Here is a 22,709-nt window from a genome sequence, read left to right as displayed (position 1 = left end):
CAAAATATAGCAGCCATGTTCCCACCACCCAGGTTAAGAAACAAAACCCTCAGTATTTTTGAAGCCTCCTCTGGGCTCTCCTTACCTCATTCTCTTCTCCTCCCTGCAGAACCCCTGTTCTGAATTTGTGTATTGTTCCTATTGATTTTCTTTATAGTTTTGCCACATGTGAATGTATTGTTCAGTTGGGCATATTTTTGAGTTTTAGATAAATGGAATCCTACCAAGTGTGTCTTTCTACAGTGCATGAAGAGACTGTCCCTTCTTTATACATTCTCCTGTAAATACAAGTTTGGGAGTGTTTCCTTGTTTTTTAATGGTAAACACAGTGCAGCTATGATCGTAATCGTGCCTATCTCATAAGACACGCATGTGAGCTAGGTATTCTTAGGAGTCCAATTGCTGCTCAATGGGGTATATGCGTCCTTCATTTCATGGATTAATGCCAAACTGTTTACATAGTTGTACAGGGGTACCTGGATGGCTCAGTGCGTTAAAGCCTCAGCCTTCAGCTCAGGTCATGATCCCGGGGTCCTGGGATCGAGCCCCACATCAGGCTCTCTGCTCAGCGGGGAGCCTGCTTCCCCCTCTTTCTCTGCCTGCCTCTCTGCCTACTTGTGATCTCTGTCAAATAAATAAAATCTTTTTAAAAAAATAGTTGTACAAATTTATACAACAATCAACAGGGCACCAGAGTATTAATTGTTTTAAGTTTTCTTAGTGTCCTTATAGAGGATATAAGATGGCATCCCAGTGTAGCCGGGGCACAGGGATGCGAGAGCAGCTGGCTCCCGGGGTCCCAGACAGACCAGGTTCAGCCACCCCCACTGACACTAAGAGAGGAGTGGTGGTGAAAGGAGAAAAGAATTTATTTCAGTGCGGCCAACAGCAAGAGACATCTCAAAGACTGTCTCTGAAGTGCTGAAACTGCTTCTGGGTTTATATAAGGAGAATGTGGGACGAAGGTGGATAGGTACGTGCAGATGGGCAGTAAAGGTCAAGTCAGTAGTCGCAGTGGGGTCAGTCACGTGTGGTCCTGCTGGCTTACAGCAGTCCTTCTTGCTTGAGGGGTAGTTTCGGTTCCTATCACGGGATGTTTTGCCCGCAAGTTATCTTGCCTGACTTAAGAGATAAGCTAGGAAGAAATTAATTAATTAGAAATTTTGAGGTCACCATGGAGGCAGTTGAAGCCCCTTTCATCAAGTTAGTTTTAATTTGCACTTTCCTGCTTTCTAATGAGGCAGCATATCTTTTCAGCCTTAATTGGCCAATCCTGTTTTCTCCTCTGTGAAATACCCATCAGTGTTATTTGCTCTTTTTAGTTGAATGGCTTTTGTCAGAGTTCTTCACATTTTCTGAATACATATCCTTTGTCAGCGTAATGGAGATACATTTCCTCAGTTTGTAACTTGTCTTTTCACTATCTTTGAATGAGTAGAAGCTCTAAATTTTAATGAATTTAATTTCACAGTCTTTTCCCTTATGGGTTTTTATCTTTGAAAAGTTGTTTCCTATCTGATGTGGTTTGGGAATATAGGTGAAGTTCGGTGGGATGGAGTCCAGAGCCCAGGACCAAGAAAGAATTCTTGAGACACCTTTGGGGCAAAAGGTTGGTTTTATTAAAGCACGGGGATAGGACTGGTGGGTAGAAAGAGCTGCTGCACTGGGGTCTTGAGGAGTGGTGATTATATACTCGGGTTTGGGGGGAAGTTAGGAAAAGGGAGCTTTTTTTTTTTTTTTTTTTTTGGTGATTCCTAGATTTTATTTAAAGATGATGCAAAATATCCCAGACACAGGAGTTCTAATCCTCGTCCTCCTCCTTGTCCTCGTCCTGGTTGATCTGGAAGTAGCGCAACTTGTAGTAGCTCTCCTTGCTATTGGCCACCACGTGCAGTCAGTCGCGGAGGTTATTCTTCTTCAAGTACTTCTTGGTCAGATACTTCAGATACCTTTTGGAAAAAGGCACCTCGGAAGTTACAGTGATCTTGCTTTTGCTCCTTTCAATTGTTACCACCCCTCCACCGAGATTTCCAGCTTTTCCATTCACTTTGATTCTCTCCTGAAGAAACTGCTCAAAATTGGCGGCATCCATGATTCCATCTTCGACAGGGTGGGTGCAATCAAGGGTAAACTTCAGAACTTGCTGCTTTTTTTGGGCCCCCCCCCACAGGCTGTTTCACAGGCGCCCTGGTGGAGGCAGAAAGGGAGGTGGGTGGACTACCAAAAGGGAGCTTTCAAAAGAACTTTCATATGCTAAAGAGGACTGACCCACAAGATACCACAGGCCTTGCCCTTGTCAAGTTAAGGTTGTGTTTCCCTCTAGCAAGGCATTAACTTTAAGATAGTTGGGGGATTCCTGAAAGAATGTCACACAGGTCCCATCGAGGAGGAGTGGGGTGGGGAGAGCTTGTAGGGTGTCAGCTTATGCTTTGTCTTCAGCTAGCCTTCTGCTCCCTCATCATTTCTAAGGTCATCTGGGAACTTTTCTATCCTCTGTCAAAACGTACTGCTCCAGGACCCCTCCTTTTGACCAGTCCCTGACACCCTGTTCTCCAGAAGCTCTGAAACACAGCCACACAGGCACAGGTGACTGAGAAGAGCTCAGTTTCAGAAAACATTTTTATGTAAATAGAAATCTAACAAGAGCTAGCCTGCAGGGGCTCCTGGGTGGCTCAGTGGATTAAAGCCTCTGCCTTCTGTTCAGGTCATGATCTCAGCATCCTGGGATCGAGCCCCGCATCGGGCTCTCTGCTTAGCAGGGAGCCTGCTTCCTCCTCTCTCTCTGCCTGCCTCTCTGCCTACTTGTGATCTCTGTCTGTCAAATAAATAAAAAAATCTTAAAAAAAAAAAAAAAGCTAGCATGCAGTGTTTCATTTTACTTATTTTTCACTAGTTATAATTTTAGTTGACCAGTGTCTTACAAGAAAGAGATTTTGGGGAGCACCTGGCTGGTTCAGTCATAAGAGCATAGGACTCTTGATCTCAGGGTTGTGATTTGAGCCCCACAATGGGTGTAGAGATTACTTAAATAAATAAAACTTTAAAAAAAAAGAACAAAGAAAGAAAAAGAAAAGAAAGGAGGAAGGAAGGAAGGTAGATAGGTAGATAGATAAATAGATTTGGTCCTGAAATCAGACTCCACTCATGTAAGGTAAGCCCTGGTTATAACCTAATTAGAACAGTCTGACCTTTTCCTAGTCTTACGCAGAGTGCCAATGTACCGTTTTAAAGCTTGTTTTAAAAGTGATTACAATGTGAAATTTTTCTGCCTGGACATAGAGAAAGGTCAGTATGAATTAGTAGAATTAGCAGAAGTCTGTATTAAGAATGTTTTTAACTAATTTTTTATGTAATACTATTAATTTGAGTATGTAATACTATTAATTTGGAAGAAGTGCCTCTGCGGTACCCAAAAAATGTGTTTATTTTAGAAGCAGAGAATTGTGGGCTTATAAATTGACCCTTAAAATTTCTTAGTTGGGGCACCTGACTGGCTGAGTCGGAGCAGGTGACTCTTGAGCTCATGGTTGTAAGTTCAAGCCTCATGTCGGGTGTAGAGATGACTTAAAAATTAAATCTTGAAAAGAAAAAAAAATTCTTCTAAGGTGATCTGTCGGGCAGAGGAATTCCTTTTGCAGCATCCCAGGCTGTTTTCTGCCCTTGGACAGAAAGCTGGGTCAAGGCAGTCAGTGTTGGTAGTCAACTGTGCCCCTGCATCTTCTCAACAACTTTATTTGCTTAGCGCACACCTCTTTTTTTTTTCCCCATTGTGCTAAGGTAAACTTCACATCAATTTCTGCCTTTGGAAAGGAGAAAACTCTTTCTTCTTTTACACTCCTAGCACTTTTCAAACACTCCTGACACCAGGTGTGTGGGGTTTTTCCCACACCATCTAATTCTCTGTCCAGTTCATCGGCTGGGTATTGTACAAGTCAGTTCCGTTCTGACGCCGCCCTCACCCCTCCACCTTCTGACACCGGTCGCAAGTCAGGTTGTCGCCTGTGCTTCCAACCGTACATGGAAGGTTTCCACAACCTCCTCCTCAACGAGGATTGTATGCTAGACTGTCTCACAGAACCCAAGAAAACCGTGTACTTACTAGGTTACCAGTTTACTTCAAGGACGATTAAAGGATACAGATGAATAGCCAGATGAAGAAGTGCACAGAGGTCAAGTCTGTAAAGGTCCTAAGCACAAGAGCCTCTGTCCCCTTGGATTTGGGGGTGTACCACTTTCCTAGCCTGTGGATGCATTCACCACCCAGAAACTCTCCAGATCTTATACTTCAGGGGTTTTTATGGCGGCTTCATTACACAGGTATCATTGATAAAATCATTGACCCTTGGTGGATTATTCAACCTGTAGTCACTGTCTCCTCCACAGAAGTAGGCAGGTAGAGCCGAAATTCCCATCCTCTAATCACAGTTTAGTTCCCATGATAACCAGCTCTTACCCTGGTTTTCTAGAGCTTTCCAGATAAAAAATTTTTTTTCTCATTAACATAAAGTCAGGTGTTGTTTATGAATAAAAGTCATTCCTTTCACCTTTATAGCACTGGGGCCATTTCAGGAACAGGACAAGACACTAAATAATATAACAGAAGATGCTCCCTTCCCTCTTAATCACTTAGGAAATAACAAGGGTTTTAGGTGCTTGTGCCAGAAATGAAGACAAAGACCTAAGTATGTATTTGTTATTCTGAATCACATTACCACAGTTTCCTTACAAATTCCAAATCAGTTTCTAAATAAATGAAAATTTATTTTACCAAGAAAAGTCAATGTGGTTTAACTATCTAGTAGGTGAATGTGGATTCCACTGAAACTGAATGAGGGCTTACTCTGTGTCAGTGTGCTAGGTGGTACCTCATTTCACTTAACCCTTGCAATGACACTGCATATGCAGTTTGGTAATGGGATCCCTGATAAATGGATAAAGACCTTGGCCAGTGAAGTTAGAAGCAACCTGTACCAGATTTCACAAAGAAAACTGGGAAGCAGTACAGCATGCCTCCTGATTCCAGAGCTCGCTCTTGCTGTAAAGGAACAATACTAGTAACAGGGATACTTTCCTGATGACCTAAATGAATGACATACAAATTTGGGGAGGCTGCGAGCAGTATCAAACTATGCCTAATGCAGTTGTCAGGCCTTCCTAGAACATTGGAAGTAGAAGTCTTCGAGGATACTATATTATATTTACTCCAAAAATGCAGTTAGATCTTGGGACGGGTTAGTAGCATATATGCCTCTCTTGTTTGAACCTCTCTTGTAGGACTCTGTTTCCTCGCTGCTCTCTCTCTCCGTTCTCTCATCTTGAAACCACCTCTGACTCCTAACCTCCCCAAGTACTTTCTTCAGTTCCTTTACTTACCACCCAGCTTAGCCTTTCCTCTTTCCAAGCCTATCTTCCCCCTTTTGATTTTCCTCCATTTCGCTGTGCTTTCTAAAACCCTTATTCATTGCTAGGAAACTGCATTCTTAACCTTTTTCATAGACATACCACTTATGTTTTGTTGCATAACAAAGTACCCTAAACTTGGTGGCCTAGACCAGTAATGATGATTTATTTAGCTCAATTGTGTGGGTTGGGTAGATGGGTTCTTTTGGTTTCACTCTCAGCTGGAAGGCTTCCTGAGCCCGGGGCATAGCTGGGACGGAGGCTCTCTCTCCCTGTAGGCTTCTCAGAGGAAGGCTAAACTGCGTGTCCTCGCAAGGTGGCGGCAGTAGTCCAAGAGGGCAAGCGCTTGCTTATCAGGCCTCATTTTCTAATATTACATGGCCAAGCTCATTGCAGAAGACTTTCCAAGGGTGTTAGACAATACTGAGAAGGGTGATTCTTTGGGGCCATTATCGTAGCAGTCCAGTATAATCAAATACTTTGCTCACTTCCTAAATTGCCATTTAGAAACCTGCTTTCCCTATGATCATCCTGTTTCCTTAATAATTGCCCTTGGGTTGCGGCTCATTATCCTTTGAAATATCCCCCATTTCTCAGAAGCATAGGGCAGGGGACTTAGAGTTCTGCTGTCCCAGTATTCCCCTCCAACCTTTCTTGAAAAACCTTATTCTGCCCAAAAGTGCCCTCCCCACTTTTTTAAAGTTAACCCAATGTACTTTTACTACCCATTTATCATACTCATTTTTTGCTGCTGTGTGTGCCTTGTATTCTTAAATCCCTAGTATATAGTGCCCGATACGTGGTGTTCAGTGTCCCATGGTTGGCCTTGTATGTGCTACCAAAGGTTCTCATTATAAAGGTTGCAGGTCTTAAATGTCTGACCAGGTAAATTCAAGATCTACCCCTTTTATTTCATACAGACATTTTTTAGTTTCCATTATTTATTGCTATGTGGTCCTCTTAAACTATCCCTGCTAGAATTTTTTTCTCTTTATCAGAAGAGAAAAAACTTTTTTTGTTTTAAACAGCTTTTAAGTAAGTCAACGATGCTCGATTCCCCAAAGGTCTGAGAGTTGGTCTGACCTCAAGGCTTGAGATACTCATTTTCTGGGATGCCAGTACTTGTTGTTTCTGGCCTCCCTTCACTCTTTCCCCACCCAGTAAGGATAGAAGCTCATGAGGGAATGGATTTTTTTCTGTTTTCCTAGAACAGTGTACAGCACATGGAAGATACTTAATTAATACTAGTTGAATGAATAAGTGAATGGAATAAAAAATATCTGAGATATTTTGAGGAAACAGCATTACCGAAAGTGTGCCTGGTGCAAGCCCTTTGTATTTTTAAATATTATGTATGCACCTAGAAAAATTCTCAAAGGAAACACGATAAAACATTAATAGTGATTTTTTGGGTGGCGGGAAGTGGATGGGTGCAGAAAGTATGGATTGGGAAGTTTTACCTTATAATCTGGAGTGTGTGTTATTTTCAGAATACTTTATATTTTAAAATAAAGACTTTACAAATAAAAAATATCCAATATGAAGTTTTGTGTTATTTCCTTTATAGAGGTAAATGGATAGAGAAAAGTCTAGAGAGACTATTTGTCTGTGTTCGTGTGCCATAATAAAATGAATGTAAAGGTCATACCTGTGTAAAATGCCATGTCCTGTTTTTCCCTTAGCATTGTATATCAGATGTTTTTACATTACTAAAAATTATTAAAGCTCATTTTTTTCTTTTAAAGATTTTACTTGTTTTCGAGAGACAGAACACAAGTGGGTGGAGGGGCAGAGGGAGAAACAGACTCCCGGTTGAGCAGGGAGCCCGACGTGGGTCCCGTCCCAGGACCCTGAGATCGTGACCAGAGCTGGAGGCAGACACTTCACTGACTGAACCACCCAGGCTTTAGGGGTGTAAATCTCAATTTTAATAAATATTGCACCGGATGGATAAGTCACTATATTTTATAGTTTATCGTTGAACTTTCACAGTTATAAATGAGGGCTCAGGAAACAGTTTTATTCATAAATCTTTGTAATGCTTTGCTGGTTTCTTTAATAAAGATTTACAGAAGTAGCTTGGTTTAACTTGGTTAAAACATACTGTCATTATCTTTAGAAGTACTAAAACACTTGAAAATAACAGAGTCTTGTGAACTTTAAATACATTGGCTTTCTGGGCAGCACTTGCTGCCACTTGGCTTGATTCCTTACAGAGAACCTCAGTATTTCAAAATATCTGGCCTACTCTGTTTTACATAAAGCTTAGCCTCAATGATGTCCATTTCTGGTATATAGCATTTATTGTATATATATATATAAATATGTATATTTATATATAGATTTATATAGCATATATTGTATATATATAAATATATGTATATATATATGTAAATTTCCCTCTTCAGTATTTGATTTTGAATATATTTAGTTTAAGGTGGGATTTAGTAATTTTTTTCCTTTAAGATTGTATTTATTTATTTGACAGACAGGATTTAGTTTATTTTTAATTAATGCCCTCGGTAGTGTTCGAATATGGTTAACAGAAACACAGCTTCTTAAACTGACCTATTCCCTTTAGGGAAATTAAAAAGTCATCAAAGGGCTCAGTGACCCTGCAAAGGGATGTACAGTCAGGTCTGTGTGTGTGTGTGTAATACTTGGTCATTGTTAAAACAGCTTTTCCTGATGAGACCTGCGCCATTGAATGAGGACATGTGATAAGTCACCTTCTATTTCATTGCCGTTGGTGTTAATGCTTGGTCTCGTGCTTCTTGGTTCACAGGTGAAGGTGCTGCACAATCAGCTGGTCCTTTTCCACAACGCCATCGCTGCTTACTTTGCCGGGAATCAGAAGCAGCTTGAACAGACGCTTAAACAGTTCCATATCAAATTGAAAACCCCTGGAGTGGACGCCCCGTCTTGGCTTGAAGAACAGTAAAAATCACACCGGAAAAAAGAAAGAAAGCAAAAGAAAAGTCGCGTTGTTATATTTCTAAACAAACCTAATAAGAATTAAGCAGAGTTGGGTTAAGATTAGGGAAGTGGTGACCACAACCATTGTAGTGATTCTTGCACAAACAGCTTTAATTTTTTCCCTTTTTCATACTTTAACAACTGAACTGTTAAATTTGATGGGAAGGTGGGTGATTTTAATGTAAACATAATTTCTATAATCTGAACACAGTTTTCCTTTCTGAGAAATCTTTTTGTATTGTGAGGGTTGATGGCTATTTCTGTAGTTTGAAAACATCTAATATAGATTTGCACTGACCAGATAAAAATTCAAGGTTTTTGGTCCTGGAAATGGGGGCCAGTTGTAACTTTTCCAAAGGGAGGTTTACATGATTTGTATCAACATCAGATATTTTATATATGAATATATTAAACATCTTTAAGAGATTCATCCTCATGTATCATCTTAAAGAGAAAAGAAACTATTTTGCAGAGTAAAATTATATGGTGTTCCTGCAGCGTCCACACACAGGCGGCAGCTCTAATGCATGACTGATGGGCTTGTGGAGTTGTGGCAAATACCTTTTTTAAAATGATTCTGTACTATTGTAATTTTGTTTAAACTTTTTCTTTCTTCCTTCCTTCCTTTTTTTTTTTTTTTTTAAGACGCAGGAATCACACTGTCATTTCTGTGAGGCCTTTGAGCTTAAGAGTTTGCATCACCCAAAGTCACTGGGCGGCTATGTTAGCAATTTCTTTGGATTCGTAATGAAACCTGCTTAAGAGAATTATTTTTGGCAGGTGGACTTGGGAATAGAAACTCTTGATGGTTTCTAGAGTCGAAATCCGTGCTTGGAAAGTGAGTTTTCGGGTAAATTCCATTTTGACAGAAGTGAGTTCCTAGACAGCTTTCATTGACTTCCATATGTAACAATACCGGTTAAGCCTTAAATCACAGATATGTGCCTTCTCAGAGACAGTAATTCTCATTCAACCAATGTACATAATCCATAAAGAAACCCCTTTCAGATAATGTTCGGTGTGTCTGTTCCTTCCTTGGAAAGGAACACTGTGTATCAGTGTTGGGTTTCTTTGTATTCCTTAAACCGCGTTTCAGGTTTATGGTAAAAGCAACTTTTGAATTTGCTGTTTGGTTTTGCTTCATTCCTTGCATGGAATGAGAAGACGGAGGAATTTTTTTTCATTTGAGTAACGGAAAGGTAATCTGGGACAGTGCTGTGGTAACAAGAAGAAAAGGGATTGGAAAGGCCAGTACTGTTTCAGTAGCTCAGCACTGTTGGGTTCATGTTACGTCTCTGACCTGTCCGCTGTGTGGTTCTATCAGTCATGTAAGCCTTTTACGTATAACTTCTCTCGATTTTTGTCATAGACATAAATTAATGTCTTCATTTCTTTTGTGTTGAAATGAAATACTAAAAAAAATTACTGTTATACATGAATTTTGTGGACTGTAAGATTTGTTATATATGTTCAAATGCCTTTTAGCTGGCTTTTTAATTAATATGCCTGTTTTCAGTGCTTAATATGTACAATGTAATGTGATTGTAAATCATAAACCTATTTTAAATCATTCCTTCCTGTATATTTGTACTCTGACAGAGCCTTATTTTATTCTTCCAGCAGAATTACTACTTGTGATAGTTCCTGTACATTCCCCAGAATGTGCCTCTGGTGTGAATTTTGTATTCTTATTAAAAGTATTTGCTGCACTACCTTCTTTCTCTGGCTCTTCATAATTTAAGAAGCAACTATCTGGAAATTCTGAAGACATATGATTTATCTTTTCCTGACTTTAAGAATAATAACAGGGGCACCTGGGTGGCTCAGTCGGTTAAGCTTCTGCCTTCAACTCAGGTCATGATCCCAGGGTCCTGAGATTGAGCCAGACATCGGTCTCCCTGCTTGGCGGGAAGCCTGCTTCTCCCTGTCTCGCTCCCCCTGCCCTGCTTGTGTTCCTGCTCTCATTCTCTCTGTCAAATAAAAAAATAAAATCCTAAAAAAAAAAAAAAAAAAAACAGTAACCCAAAAAATGGTACTTCTGTCATTTATGACTGCTTTTTCTCAGTAAGTTTTTCTTTTTCCTCTTCCGGAGTCTCCTTTGAGAAGAGAACATGTCCACTCTTATCACTTATCAGTAACAGTTTTAGCAGCTAAAACCAGAAAACTAAAAATACCTGATTCCGAGTAGTGGGTACATGTGCAAAAGAAAGAACACATTAGCCAGTAGTATATTTATTTTGTTAAAGTAATTTATATTCATTGTAGGAAAAAACTAGAAGATAATTGCAAAAAATTGAAGATAAAAAAACTTCCCACGTCAGTAAGTACTGCATGGAACCACCTAACTCCTGAAATTAAAGATTTTAGTTACCAATTATTTATATTGTAAGGTCTAGTTTGAGTTCCTTTAACATGCACACATTCATATTTGTACTCTTACCTAGTTACTTCCTTAGATTAGATTCTTAGAAATGAAAATGAGCCCTCAAAGTAGACATATACTTTTAAGACTTTGTGAAGTAGTGCTTGGTGGCTTTCAAGAAAGATTTTGCCAGGGCTGAGGCTGGCTCAGAGTGGGTGACATCTGATCTCAGGGGCTTGAGTTCAAGCCCCACATTGGGCACAGAGCCTACTAAAAAGAAAAGTAAGTTTATTTGAAAAAAAAAAAAATGGACTCAAATCATGCAACGCCAAGTTAAAAATGATTAAGATCCCTCTACCAACAGGAGCTAGGGCAGAGATTTTTATAGACATAGAAGCAAAGTGAAGAAATTACTTGATTACCTATAGCTTAAGCCATTGCCTTATTTTGGGAAGGACTTATTGGCTGTTTGTGATTGGTCGTCCTTGGGTTTTAATTTAGCCTTGAGGTATTTCAGGCTTACATTTTGGTTTGTTTGTGTAGGCTACTGAGTCTTTAAAGCCACCTCAATCTAATGGTCCCCTTGTTTAATTAATAACCCCCAAAGCTTCCAAAGCTTAGGGCCCAGGAAGGACCTGGGCCTGCAGAAGCAATTTAACTGAAATCTACTAGACTTCAAGAATCATGTTTCCCATATTCAAAGTACAATGCACTGATGGTGTAACCAAAGCTTATCCCAAAAGGGTGTGAAAGACACGAAGGCCCAAAAATTTATTAAACTGGCTTAGCCAACCTCTGTTACCAAATGTAATGCCAGGTAAGTTATTTGCAACTAAATATATGGTTCCCCCTTTAAATCCAGCTGTTTCAACTGTACAATTAAATCAATGTGTCAAAAGTGTCATTTCTTCTAAAGTACAATGTGCATTAAACGTCTCCGGTTGAAAAAATAATCCAACCACCCCTAAATGAATTCATAGTAGGTATATTTCAAATATATATGATACATTTCAATCCGTTGATCTTAAAGTATTCTGAAAAAGAAATGTGAACCTGGAAAGTGCTATGTAAAGTAAAATCAGCATATGGAAAGGCTAAAGATAAGTGTCTTTTTATCATGCAACTGTTAATTTGAAGAAAAATGTATCTACCTCAAAATGTGCCCCAGTCTCCTCCTTCCTTCACTGGATGTGAAAAATAAAAGCTAATTATCTAAATTAATAGTTCAGTGTAACATTTGTATATAATTTGTACTAATTTTTGTGAAACACCAAGAATGCCTATACTTTGTAATAATCTTTCAAAATTATCTTTTGCCGGGTAGCTCTTTTTTGAAACTTTTGGTTGCCGGAAAGACTTGAGACCCTGTAAGATCTTTCATCACTCAACTCTAACCAAAAGTAGGCATTTAAGAAATCTGACTCCCCCTATAAGTTTGCAAACTTTTATATAGGCTCAGATAATGATCCAGCTGTAAATAAGCTATTTCCTAATCAAAAGGCCAGTTATATTTTGCATTTTCCAAGCTTTTCCAAGACATTGAATTCTACTTCAGAAACTAATATTGCACTACATGTTAACTAACTAAAATTTAAATATAAAAAGGGGGGCGGGGGAGCCACCTGGGGGATTTGCATCCAACTCTTGATTTCCACTCAGGTCATGATCATCAAGCCTCCCTCCTGCATCCATCCACACTCCGAGCACTTGCTCGCTCTCTCTTTCAAATGAATAAAATCTAGGGAGGGAGGGAGGTAGGAAGGAAGAAGAAAGAAAGAAGAAAAAGAAGGAAAGAAAGGGGAAGGAAGGAAGAGGGAGAAAGAAAAGAGGGGCGCCTGGGTGGCTCAGTTGTTTAAGCATCTGCCTTCTGCTCAGGTCATGATCCCAAGATCCTGAGATGGAGCCCTGCATTGTTGGGCTCCCTACCCAGCAGGGAAGCCTGCTTTTCCCTCCGCCTTTCCCTCTGCCCCTGTCCTATGCTCTCTCCCTCACTCACTCTGGTCTCTCAAATAAATAAAAACTTTAAAAAAAGAAAAGAAAAGCTTTTCCAAGAGCCACAAGTCCTTTACTATAGTTAGAAAATAGCAAGACCTATGAAAATAGAAGGGTGGTGCAAACAACTCTTCTCTTTTGAGGACTTTCATTAAATTCTGTGTTCCCACTTGAAGGTTTCCTGCTTAACAGGTTTCCTGGCATAAATGGGCCTTTATATAAATTGCCAAGTGGTTGTCCCAATGTACAGAGAACTATGAAGTTCGACTTTGTGTTGTGAAATAATAAAAGTTAACTCTTGGAAGTTTATGTAAATTAAGTGAGAACCATTAGTTATTCTGGTGGTAACTCTGATATGGGAAGAGGAGACTATTGATATGAGGACAGGAAATTAAACCGAGTCTGAGAACTGGGACTCTGTATCATCGCAGTTAATTGGGTTAATATCTTATCAGAGCTAGGAATTTCAATGACATTTTTACCAATGAAACTTCCATAAAAAATTTTTTTTATTTTTGTCTGGGCCCAATGTAGGCTTTGCCACAAGCATTCTCTGTCAAAGAGTGTGAGGTTTCTGCAACTGCGGTTTATCATGAATTGATGATTCATAAGGACAGTGAAAGGGACATGATACCACTCTGTTGATCTTAGACAAAAGGAACTTTGTGTTACTTGGACTTTCATATCACTTTGTTTCTACAAAGCAAAGGTGTATGTGTTTTTACTGTAGGGATGGAAGATGTACAGGGCTGGCACGGGACACATATGGAAGAAAAATGTAAACCGTATCGGTCTTTATTGCGGAGCTTTAATTATAGAAGTTCTAAGGGAAATGCAAGCTTTCGCTATAAAAAGAAAAAAATTATTTTTCAATGAGCAGAAGGTTTTATGTGGTGAGGAGAGGATAGGTAACTTTGGCCATGGTTTTAAAACATGAACGTTTTAGTATAACAACATGCTTAGATTATTTCTAGAATGTGACTTTACTTTTGTCTTTTCCCTAAATGATTTCTAATTCTGTATTAGGAAGCTCTTTATGGAAAAGCTACCTAAAGTTTTAGGCAGATAATTACAATTCTTTCCTTTGAGAAGTGTATATTTATTATGGCTAGACTCTAAGCTCTTAAGGGAGACACAGTGCATGCTTTCCTATTCACCTTGTATCCCCAACTCCATGCATAATTCTTCTTTAAAAAAGATTTTATTTACTTCACAGAGAGAGAGTGAGTGCACAAGCAGGGGGAACAGCAGGCAGAGGGAGAAGCAGGCTCCCTACTGAGCAGGGAGCCCGATGTGGGGCTCGATGTGGGGCTTGATCCCAGGACCCTGGGATCGTGACCTGAGCTGAAGGCAGATGCTTAACTGACCGAGCTACCCAGGTGCCCCTCCATGCATAATTCTTGAGAGGAGCCATGTGATAAAAATGTGTTCAGCTTTTTTGATACAAAATTCAAATGCAGAAAAACGTTTGGTGGTTGCACTATTTCATGTGAAAGAGTAACAAAGGTGGTACACTTATAACTTTTTCTACAGCAATGTCAAGGTGTTACTTCAGATACTAGGATATTTATAGAACAATAGTCAGTTTAAAAATGTAAAAGAGATTGGCAAAATTAGAAAAATCATCATTTTGCAGCCCCCACTGAAATATTGATGCACACAGGGATCACCAATGAAAGCTAAAATCATTCGAGATTGAAGAAAAAACAGATTATGTCATAATACACATATTACTCAATTTGAAAAGGGAAGATGTACCATTAATAAAAGATTTGTGCTGAGCCACCTGGCTGGCTCAGTCGGTAGAGCATGCAACATTTGCTCTCGGGGTCGTAAGTTCAGCCCCATGTTGGGTATAAAGATTACTTAAAAATGAAATCTTTTAAAAAAATATACAAGATTTGTGCTTACCATCCAACTCAAGTGATCAAAGTTAGGGTCACTAACAACCTGACAATCGTGTGCCTCCAGATACAAGACAATATAAATTACACAACATCACTCCAGAGATACTCCTGCTGGAATACTCCTGTTTATCCTGAATCTACTCAAGACTTTTGCCTTTATTTCCAGTATATTGAAAATACAGGGGTTAAATACAAGTTTAAATGACACTATGAGAAACCAACTGGACAAATCCAGAATCTGGGACATTCAACAAGATAATTAGCTTGGTTTCTCCAAAACATCAGCCACAAAAACAACAACAACAAAAAAATTAGAAGTATTGTTATAAAATATAAGAGACTTTAGATCACGGGTTCAAAAATCACCGTAGAAAACATTCAAGGAACCACTGAACAATTCAAATGTGTGTTTGTTAGTTTTCTTAGGTATGTTATTCTATTGTGGGAACATAAGCAAATGACCTTATAGGAGTCGCATGCCTTAAGTATTTAAAGGTGAGGTGGCAGGGTGCTTGGGTGGCTCAGTTGTTAAGCATCTGCCTTCAGCTCAGGTCACGATCCTAGGGTCCTGGGATTGAGCCCCACATAGGGCTCCCTCCTTAGCGGGAAGCCTGCTTCTCCCTCTCCCACTCCCTCTGCTGTGTTCCCTCTCCCGCTGTGTCTGTCAAATAAATAAACAAAATTTTAAAAATAAAAATAAAGGTGAAGTGGCATGATGCCTGCAATTTCTTTTAAATCGTTCAGCAAAAATATACACATTTGCATGTACTCACATATATAGAAAGAAAGCTGGAGAGAGAAAAAAGGAAGGAGGGAGATGTTTTAAATATGGCAATTTGTTAGCAATTGAAATAGGTGGGTGTGGGGGGTTTCTTTGTACTAGTCTTTTAACTCTTCCCTTATTGAATTCTTCATAATAAAAAAAAAATTTTATTAGGATATTTTGTCCAGAAGGGTTTTCCCTCTTGCTGGTACCAGGGTGGCAATCAGGGGCTTTTTTTGGTAGAGTCAATGACACCACTGGCTTCACCCCTGCAAGTAACAGAATTCCTAGCCTAGCATGTCAAAGAAGCTGGTTTGTACCTGGAAACACAGAAATGCAAGAAAGTATAAAGTTGAACAATTTCCTGTTAGTAAGAATTACAGAAACAGGGCAACTGAAGAAACAAAACTAGTTTATAAAACTAGTTAGAAAAAGAAATCATGTAGGAAAACATGCATTTTACTAAACTAGATTTTTTTCCTCTCTTTTTTCTCCTCAACTTTCTAAACAGCTGCTTGAAACTGTAAGAGAAATTAAGCTCCCAAATAAAACACTTTTATTTTAACTTAATACCAATGGTTTCTTCTGCCTCAATTTTTTCTCCTCTTTTCATAAATAAGCATTTACTACTCTAGTCCATACTACTAGCCTGGATTTCTTAAAACTTAGCTTCTTATATTTCATTTATAAAACCACTTAGAAAGCTTAAAATAAATTGTACATTGATAATTTTTAATAACTTATTTTCAGTTTGAAAAGGTATCTTAAGAGCTGACCAAATTTTCCCTAATGCACACTTCTTAAATTAATAACATAACTTAAATCTTTAAAGAATTCCCCAAATAAATAATGGATGTTGACTTTGTTCTCAAATTCTGTTTCCTGTGCCTTCACCCCTACCTTAGGTCAGAGCAAGGGAAATGTTGTAGATTAAAATTTTTGAACTAGTTTACATCATTAATAGGAGCAAGAAGCACAGATGATGTTTTGAGAATTGAGTTTTTACTGTGGCAATGGTTACTGTTTAATCACTGATACAATCAAGTGAGTTGGAAAAAAAAATCTGTAAATTTAAACAGTCATGAGTATTTGCTGAATGACTAGTCTGCTTACTCATGTTTACTTTTTCTTACCTGACTCCACTAACACCTCAAGAACTCCAGATGGTCCCTGAAGTGGATCTAACAATTTCTTCTTCATTGGTGTTGGCCAGCCATTGACAAGGCCAGACCTCTCCAGACCTCTATCTACCATTTAGATTTTTCCTATGGGGTGGTCTTAAAAAAAAAAAAAAAAAAAAAAAAAAAAAAAAAAAAAAATCTGTTCTTATATTCTCTAAACTTTATCTTAAAAAGTTCCCTATATTTTCTTTGTAAATTTCAGTTAACATTTTACTTCAATTAAGCCATCCATGAACTAAAGAAATTAATTAGAAATTGCAAATAAACAGCTACAAGTCTAATTACGTACATACATATATATATATATATATATATATATATGCATACATGTGTGTGTCGTACGTTTAAAGAGAGAGAGACCTTGCCCAAACTCCCAAGATCCCAAGAGAAGGGAAAATATAAAAGCTTCATAGCAGGTTCTGGTCTTAACTGGCCTATTTGTCCTTTAAAAAAAAAAAATACAATGACATAATAAGAGGTCGTTGTGATGTCTCTGGCTTTTCAAGCTTTTGGAGTCACTATTTGTGCTCATGGCTAGAGCAATGAAAACAACTCTTTTTTCCCCAAGACACAAGTAGCTTCAGTTCAAGCCACTCCAGACTTCCTTGCTAGTGACCTCAACACTGACCTTGACTTATTCTAGGAAGAGCTCTTTCTGTTTAGTCTTTTAGCTCATTTTTATGTGACTTTCTGTTCACTCGCAGTGGACTGAGATCATCCAATTAATTAAGAAAAGTCATGATTAGTTAAATTTCCAGTGTGTTGACTTTTCATTACTTTAGTATGCCTTATCCTTACAGTAAGTAGCCCCTTTGTGAGCTAGTACACCTAGCCATGGAAGCCGTTTAAGCAAGCTTACCCGGCTCGCAAGTCTGTTGTCATTTGAAATCAGGGATGCAGCCCTGAAAGAAGGAGAGGATCCAAGCTCTGCGCTTTGAATCTTGGTCCTCTGTATCAAATTTCAGAAGTGAGAACGCGATCCCAATCAGTCTTCCCAAACGGTGTCAAAGCTGTAGTTGTTTTCCAGTAGGGCCCAAGCTGTACGGCTTCCTGGCCACCGCCATCATGTCTCCTGAAGTTTCGCTTGACTGGCCTGTGTAAACTTCCATGTCCCCAGTTCACCATTAAATGATATGATGTCTGGCTTGTCTTCATATGCCCTCATGTTCTGCCTCAAAGAGCTTGAGTCTCCTCTAGTGGATTCCCTTCTGGATTCTAGAAGCCTCTTGAGGGCAGAACTGTTCTGAGCATTTGTGTAGCTCTCCTTGTGCCTTACACATAAAAGGTATTCACTATTGTTAATAGTGATGATTCTTTTTTTTTTTAAAGAGTTTATTTATTTATTTGACAGAGATCACAAGTAGGCAGAGAGGCAGGCAGAGAGAGAGGAAGGGAAGCAGGCTCCCCACTGAGCAGAGAGCCCGATGCGGGGCTCGATCCCAGGACAGGCAGAGGGCAGAGGCCTTAACCCACTGAGCCACCCAGGCGCCCCAATAGTGATGATTCTTATCACCCGAGCCTCTAGCTTTCAAGGATGAGGGCCACTGGGTACCATCTGCTGGTGATGAGGACCAAGTTTGGCAGACACCATGACTAACAACCATTGTTAGGAGTCTTGACGGTGGGGCGCCTGGGTGGCTCAGTAGGTTAAGTGTCTGCCTTCTGCTCAGGTCCATGATCCCAGGGTCCTTGGATCGAGCCCTGCGTGGGGCTGCCTGCTCGGCCGAGAAGCCAGCTTCTCCCTCTCCCAGGCCCCCTGCTTGTGTTCCCTCTCTCACTGTGTCTCTCTCTGTCAAATAAATAAAATCTGTAAAAGAAAAAAGGAGTCCTGATGGTCCCTACTACAAGATTGATACAACAGCCCTGCCCTCAAACTTTCTGATTTAATGGGGAGAAAACGGATGCAAATCCTGGGATTGAATGGTGGGGAAGGGCAGGGACCTGTACGCCCAACACGCTATTTGCGGTTGAGTGCGCAAGCAGCCGGTCTTCAGCTCCAAATTGGAATGTCTTGTGCACGGGTGTGTATTGGACGCAGAAGAGTAAAGGTTACCACTCTGCCATTGCCGCTCGGCCACTGGAAATGGTCTAATCCAAGCCTCACATAAATCAAGTCCTAAATATTAGTACAATATTATTTCTTTGTAGGTTTTGAATCTTTTTTTTTTTTAAAGATTTTTATTCTATTTATTTGACAGAGAGAGATCACAAGTAGGCAGAGAGGCAGGCAGAGAGAGAGGAGGAAGCAGGCTCCCTGCGGAGCAGAGAGCCTGACGCGGGGCTCGATCCCAGGACCCTGAGATCCCTGAGATCCCTGAGATCCCTGAGATCACGACCTGAGCCGAAGGCAGCGGCTTAATCCACTGAGCCACCCAGGCGCCCCTGTAGGTTTTGAATCTTAACCCTTCTTTCCCTACCAGTCATTTAAAAGAAAGCCCGATTCTTTTTTCTCTTTAAGATTTTATTTATTTATTTGACAGAGAAAGATCACAAGTAGGCAGAGAGGCAGGTGGGGAGGCGGGGGGGGGGGGGGGGGGGGGAGGGGGAAGCAGGCTCCCTGCTGAGCAGAGAGCCCGATGTGGGGCTTGATCCCAGGACCCTGAGAACATGACCTGAGCCAAAGGCAGAGACTCCACTCACTGAGACACCCAGGCGCACCACCCCCCATTCTTTTTTTTACCAACTAGTGTATTTGGACAAAGAGGCAGAATTTACCTGCATCTTCCAGGTTCTCAGGGGAGAACTGTTGGTCGAAAGATTTAGCTGTTTAATATATGGCCTTATGGTATGACCTTCGGGAAGTCCTGCATGCTCACATTTTTGGGAAGGAAAAGAATTAGTAAACTAATAACTAGCCTCCTAGCACTCAAATGTGTGGGTTATAAGTAGGCATCACAAGGACTGGGGTGCATGACTGTTTCGTGATCACAGGGAAGGGGAGTTGAATCTGCAAAAGTGACTTTCTGGGAATCTGAATATGATCCTGGTAAAGTCCTTTATTGTAGTTTCAGTTATTGCAGCCTGGTGAAGAAGTCAGCTTATTTTGACAGGGAAGGGAAGGCACATGCAAAAAATATCTTTGTTGGTAATCTCAAGAGCTTTGGCTAAAGCAGAACATGTGATTTTTGTTAAAAACCTGGAAGCCACGGCACGTGGTTGGGTCTTGAGCATTTATCTCTTGATCTTGGGGTGGTGAGTTCAAGGCCCATGTTGGGTGCAGACATACTTTAAAAATGAATTTTAAAAAATTATTAGAAATCTGGATGCCAACAAAAATTTGAGAGTGAGTCATAATCTTCATTGTTCTCTCTTATCCCCTTCTGCACCCCCATCCCCCAGCCCAGCTCCAGGCTTCTGAATTAGCCCCTCTGATTTCGTTATGGCGACTCCCCAGCCCGTCATACAGGACAAAGGTCTTTGAGCCATCAGGTGACTTCTGTAGACTCTGTACCATGAGCATGAGGATTACAAGGGGCCCCCTTTTTTATAAGCTCTGGTTCAGTGAAGCTGTTGGCGTGGATTTCCTCCCTCTGCCCTCCCCTCCAGTAGACGAGGTTTAACCTGATTGTGCCCAGCAGGCAAGTAGGCGCCCTTGGAAATCAGTCTCCTTATTGAGACCGACTGTGAAGAGGGCATGCTTGTAAAGGAGAGAATGCAAAGCTAGCAGATACATCCAAATCTTTGGTAAGGGTGGAGGGTGAGGAAGGGAAATGAAGGTGTGCAAACATCTAGCATTTTCTCTGCGTTCCGTTATTTATACTCCTTTTAAAATTACAAATGCGATGTGTCTTTGTGACCCCAAACTTGGGGTAAATGAGATGAGATGGTATGCAATTTCCCTGGGAAGAGAAATTGTCTCTTTTGGGGGTTGGGGGACAAGGGGTGGGTAGTCCCAGCATAAAGATAATTCCACTGTACAGTGTAAATCAAAGTCCTGTGCTCAGTGGTGTGCTTGCCCTACATTCCCTCTCCCTCTGTGTAAAACAGACACCCGGAGAGACATCACCCGTGGATCACCCCATGGGAAGCCCGAGGACAATTCGGAACTCAAAAAATCAGAAATTCTCATGCCTGTGCCTTCGACAAAGGGATATGGTGGAGAGAACCCAGGGTTTTATCTTGGAAATCAGCCACATTTCAAGAAAAATGACAAGGAATTTGCTCTTTTCTGGATCCTGGTCCTGAGAATTTACCACTTACTGCAAAATACTTAGTGCCGGTGTTCTACTCCATGTTACGGCTTAACATGCAATTCGACACATGGAAGTCGATCACATGAACAGAAACACAGATAAAAGGAACTTAGAAATGAGAGGGTAACGTCTTTCATTTATTTTAAAGTACAAGTGGCTGGCTGAATGTTTGACAGCACCTCTCTGAGTTTGAGCCCATACAGCGGCCCCTTTCTTTAGGAAGGGGCCAGTTGTTAGGAGTGAAGATGAAAAGAGAGGTCCAGGGTTTAACCCCAGGCAGCCCTGTTCAGAGTTAGCCTGGTCAGGCCCACAGAAGGATGCAAACTGTGAGCTAATTGTGATGTTGAGTGTTTTGGCAGGGATCCTTTGTGGCCAAGGCCATCAAAACTTGAATAACAGCATTTTCACCAAAAGGCTTACCCTGCTTCTCCAAAATTGGTCCATTTGAGTTATTTCTATATACCTGGCTTGAGAAATACTAAGATGCTAATTGTTACGGGCTGGTTTGATGATTTGCTATCATATGGAAAGTATTTGTCTTCTTAAAAATAGAAGCTTAGTGCAAAAATATTTGTTCATAATGGTCCTTACACTAAGTACAAATTCAATTTCCAGGAGGAGTAAAAAGGGCTTTACAAATCGCTAAGTCCCCAACATGTCTTTTTGCCTGCTTTTAAATGCCCTACAAAGCCTTGTACAATATGCACATGTATTATTTCCTCAGGGAAATACACACACAAACACACACATACATGCACACACACCCCACCACCACCACATACCAAAATTGTTGATTCCCTGAGTTTCTGTTTGCTGACCGCCTGTCCAGTGAGTGTTATGGTTTCAAATTACTGTTTGCTCGGGCTCGCTTCTTCAAAGGGTAAACAGTTTGAAACAGTTAAAACCAGTAGCAAAAGAAATTGGCATCTGACGTCCTCTTTAACTTAATTCCTCTAAGGGAGACGCACATACTTGTTTTTGATGATGGGAGGCGGAAAGAAGTGATACACTTTCATGTTATATTTCAAAGGTATTTTTCTCCTCAAAATTTGAATGTTACAACTGCAGACCCTATATTGGTCATTCATACTGATCAGTCCTCTAAACACTGTTACCAGTTATAAACTAAAAAAAAAAGGAGGGGGTGCTGAGCTGAGGATTTTCTGGGTGAGAACCTCAGTGATGTGTACAGTATTTCTCCTGTATCTGTCTCCACTTCCATCCCTGCCCCCGAAACACACACACACACACACACACACACGTGCACACACACACCTCAAAAGGGAGCAAATAACATTGGGCTCTAAGGGGACACAGACAGCAGGAGAGAGGTCATCGGCTGTCTAATCGCCTCATTCTTACATGTTGGTAAGGGTTGCCCGTAATCTCTCTTACCCTCAGAGAAATCAGGCACTGCTGTTGACGAAGTACCTGTATTTACTTCTGGCCAAGGAAATGCCTGTTGATGTCACCATGGATATCAACATCACATGCATCCCATGTGAAAGCATTTTCTTTTCTTCTTCTTCTCCTTTTCTTTTCTTACTTTTTTTTTTTTAAAGTAGCCTCCACACCCAGTGTAGAGCCCAAAACAGGGCTTGAACTCACAACCCTGAGACCAAGACCTGAGCTGAGATCTAGAGCCAGATACTTAGACGATTGAGCTACCCAGCTGCCCTTCCATTTGAAAGTATTTTCTATTTAAAATTTTCAGAAATCGTGGCCGCCTGGGTGGCTCAGTGGGTTAAAGCCTCTGCCTTCGGCTCAGGTCATGATCTCAGGATCTTGGGATCCAGCCCCACATCAGGCTCTCTGCTCAGCAGGAGGCCTGCTTCTCCCTCTCTCTCTGCCTGCCTCTCTGCCTCCTTGTGATCTCTCTGTCTGTCAAATAAATAAATAAAATCTTAAAAAAAATAAATATAATTTTCAGAAATC

The 22,709-nt window shown here is 40.4% G+C and overlaps 1 protein-coding gene across 10 annotated transcripts in view; it reads left to right on the top strand.

Annotated features, from left to right (window-relative positions):
• ARFIP1 (ADP ribosylation factor interacting protein 1) overlaps positions 1–10,217 on the top strand; it is a 106,665-nt gene extending 96,448 nt beyond the window's left edge. For 6 of the 10 annotated variants that reach the window (XM_045994384.1, XM_045994404.1, XM_045994413.1 and 3 more), the window contains one exon: positions 8,186–10,216. In XM_045994384.1, coding sequence (XP_045850340.1) covers positions 8,186–8,341 — 156 coding nt within the window. In that variant the 3' untranslated portion in view covers positions 8,342–10,216. Of the gene's footprint in view, positions 1–8,185 lie in introns of all 10 variants that reach the window. The other 4 variants (XM_045994372.1, XM_045994421.1, XM_045994438.1 and 1 more) reach the window with 2 other exon arrangements.
• The last annotated feature ends 12,492 nt before the right edge of the window (positions 10,218–22,709 follow it).

This window comes from Meles meles, chromosome 2, assembly GCF_922984935.1.
Source record: "Meles meles chromosome 2, mMelMel3.1 paternal haplotype, whole genome shotgun sequence".
Classification (NCBI taxonomy): Eukaryota; Metazoa; Chordata; class Mammalia; order Carnivora; family Mustelidae; genus Meles; species Meles meles.
This window is presented reverse-complemented; position numbering and strand designations above follow the sequence as displayed.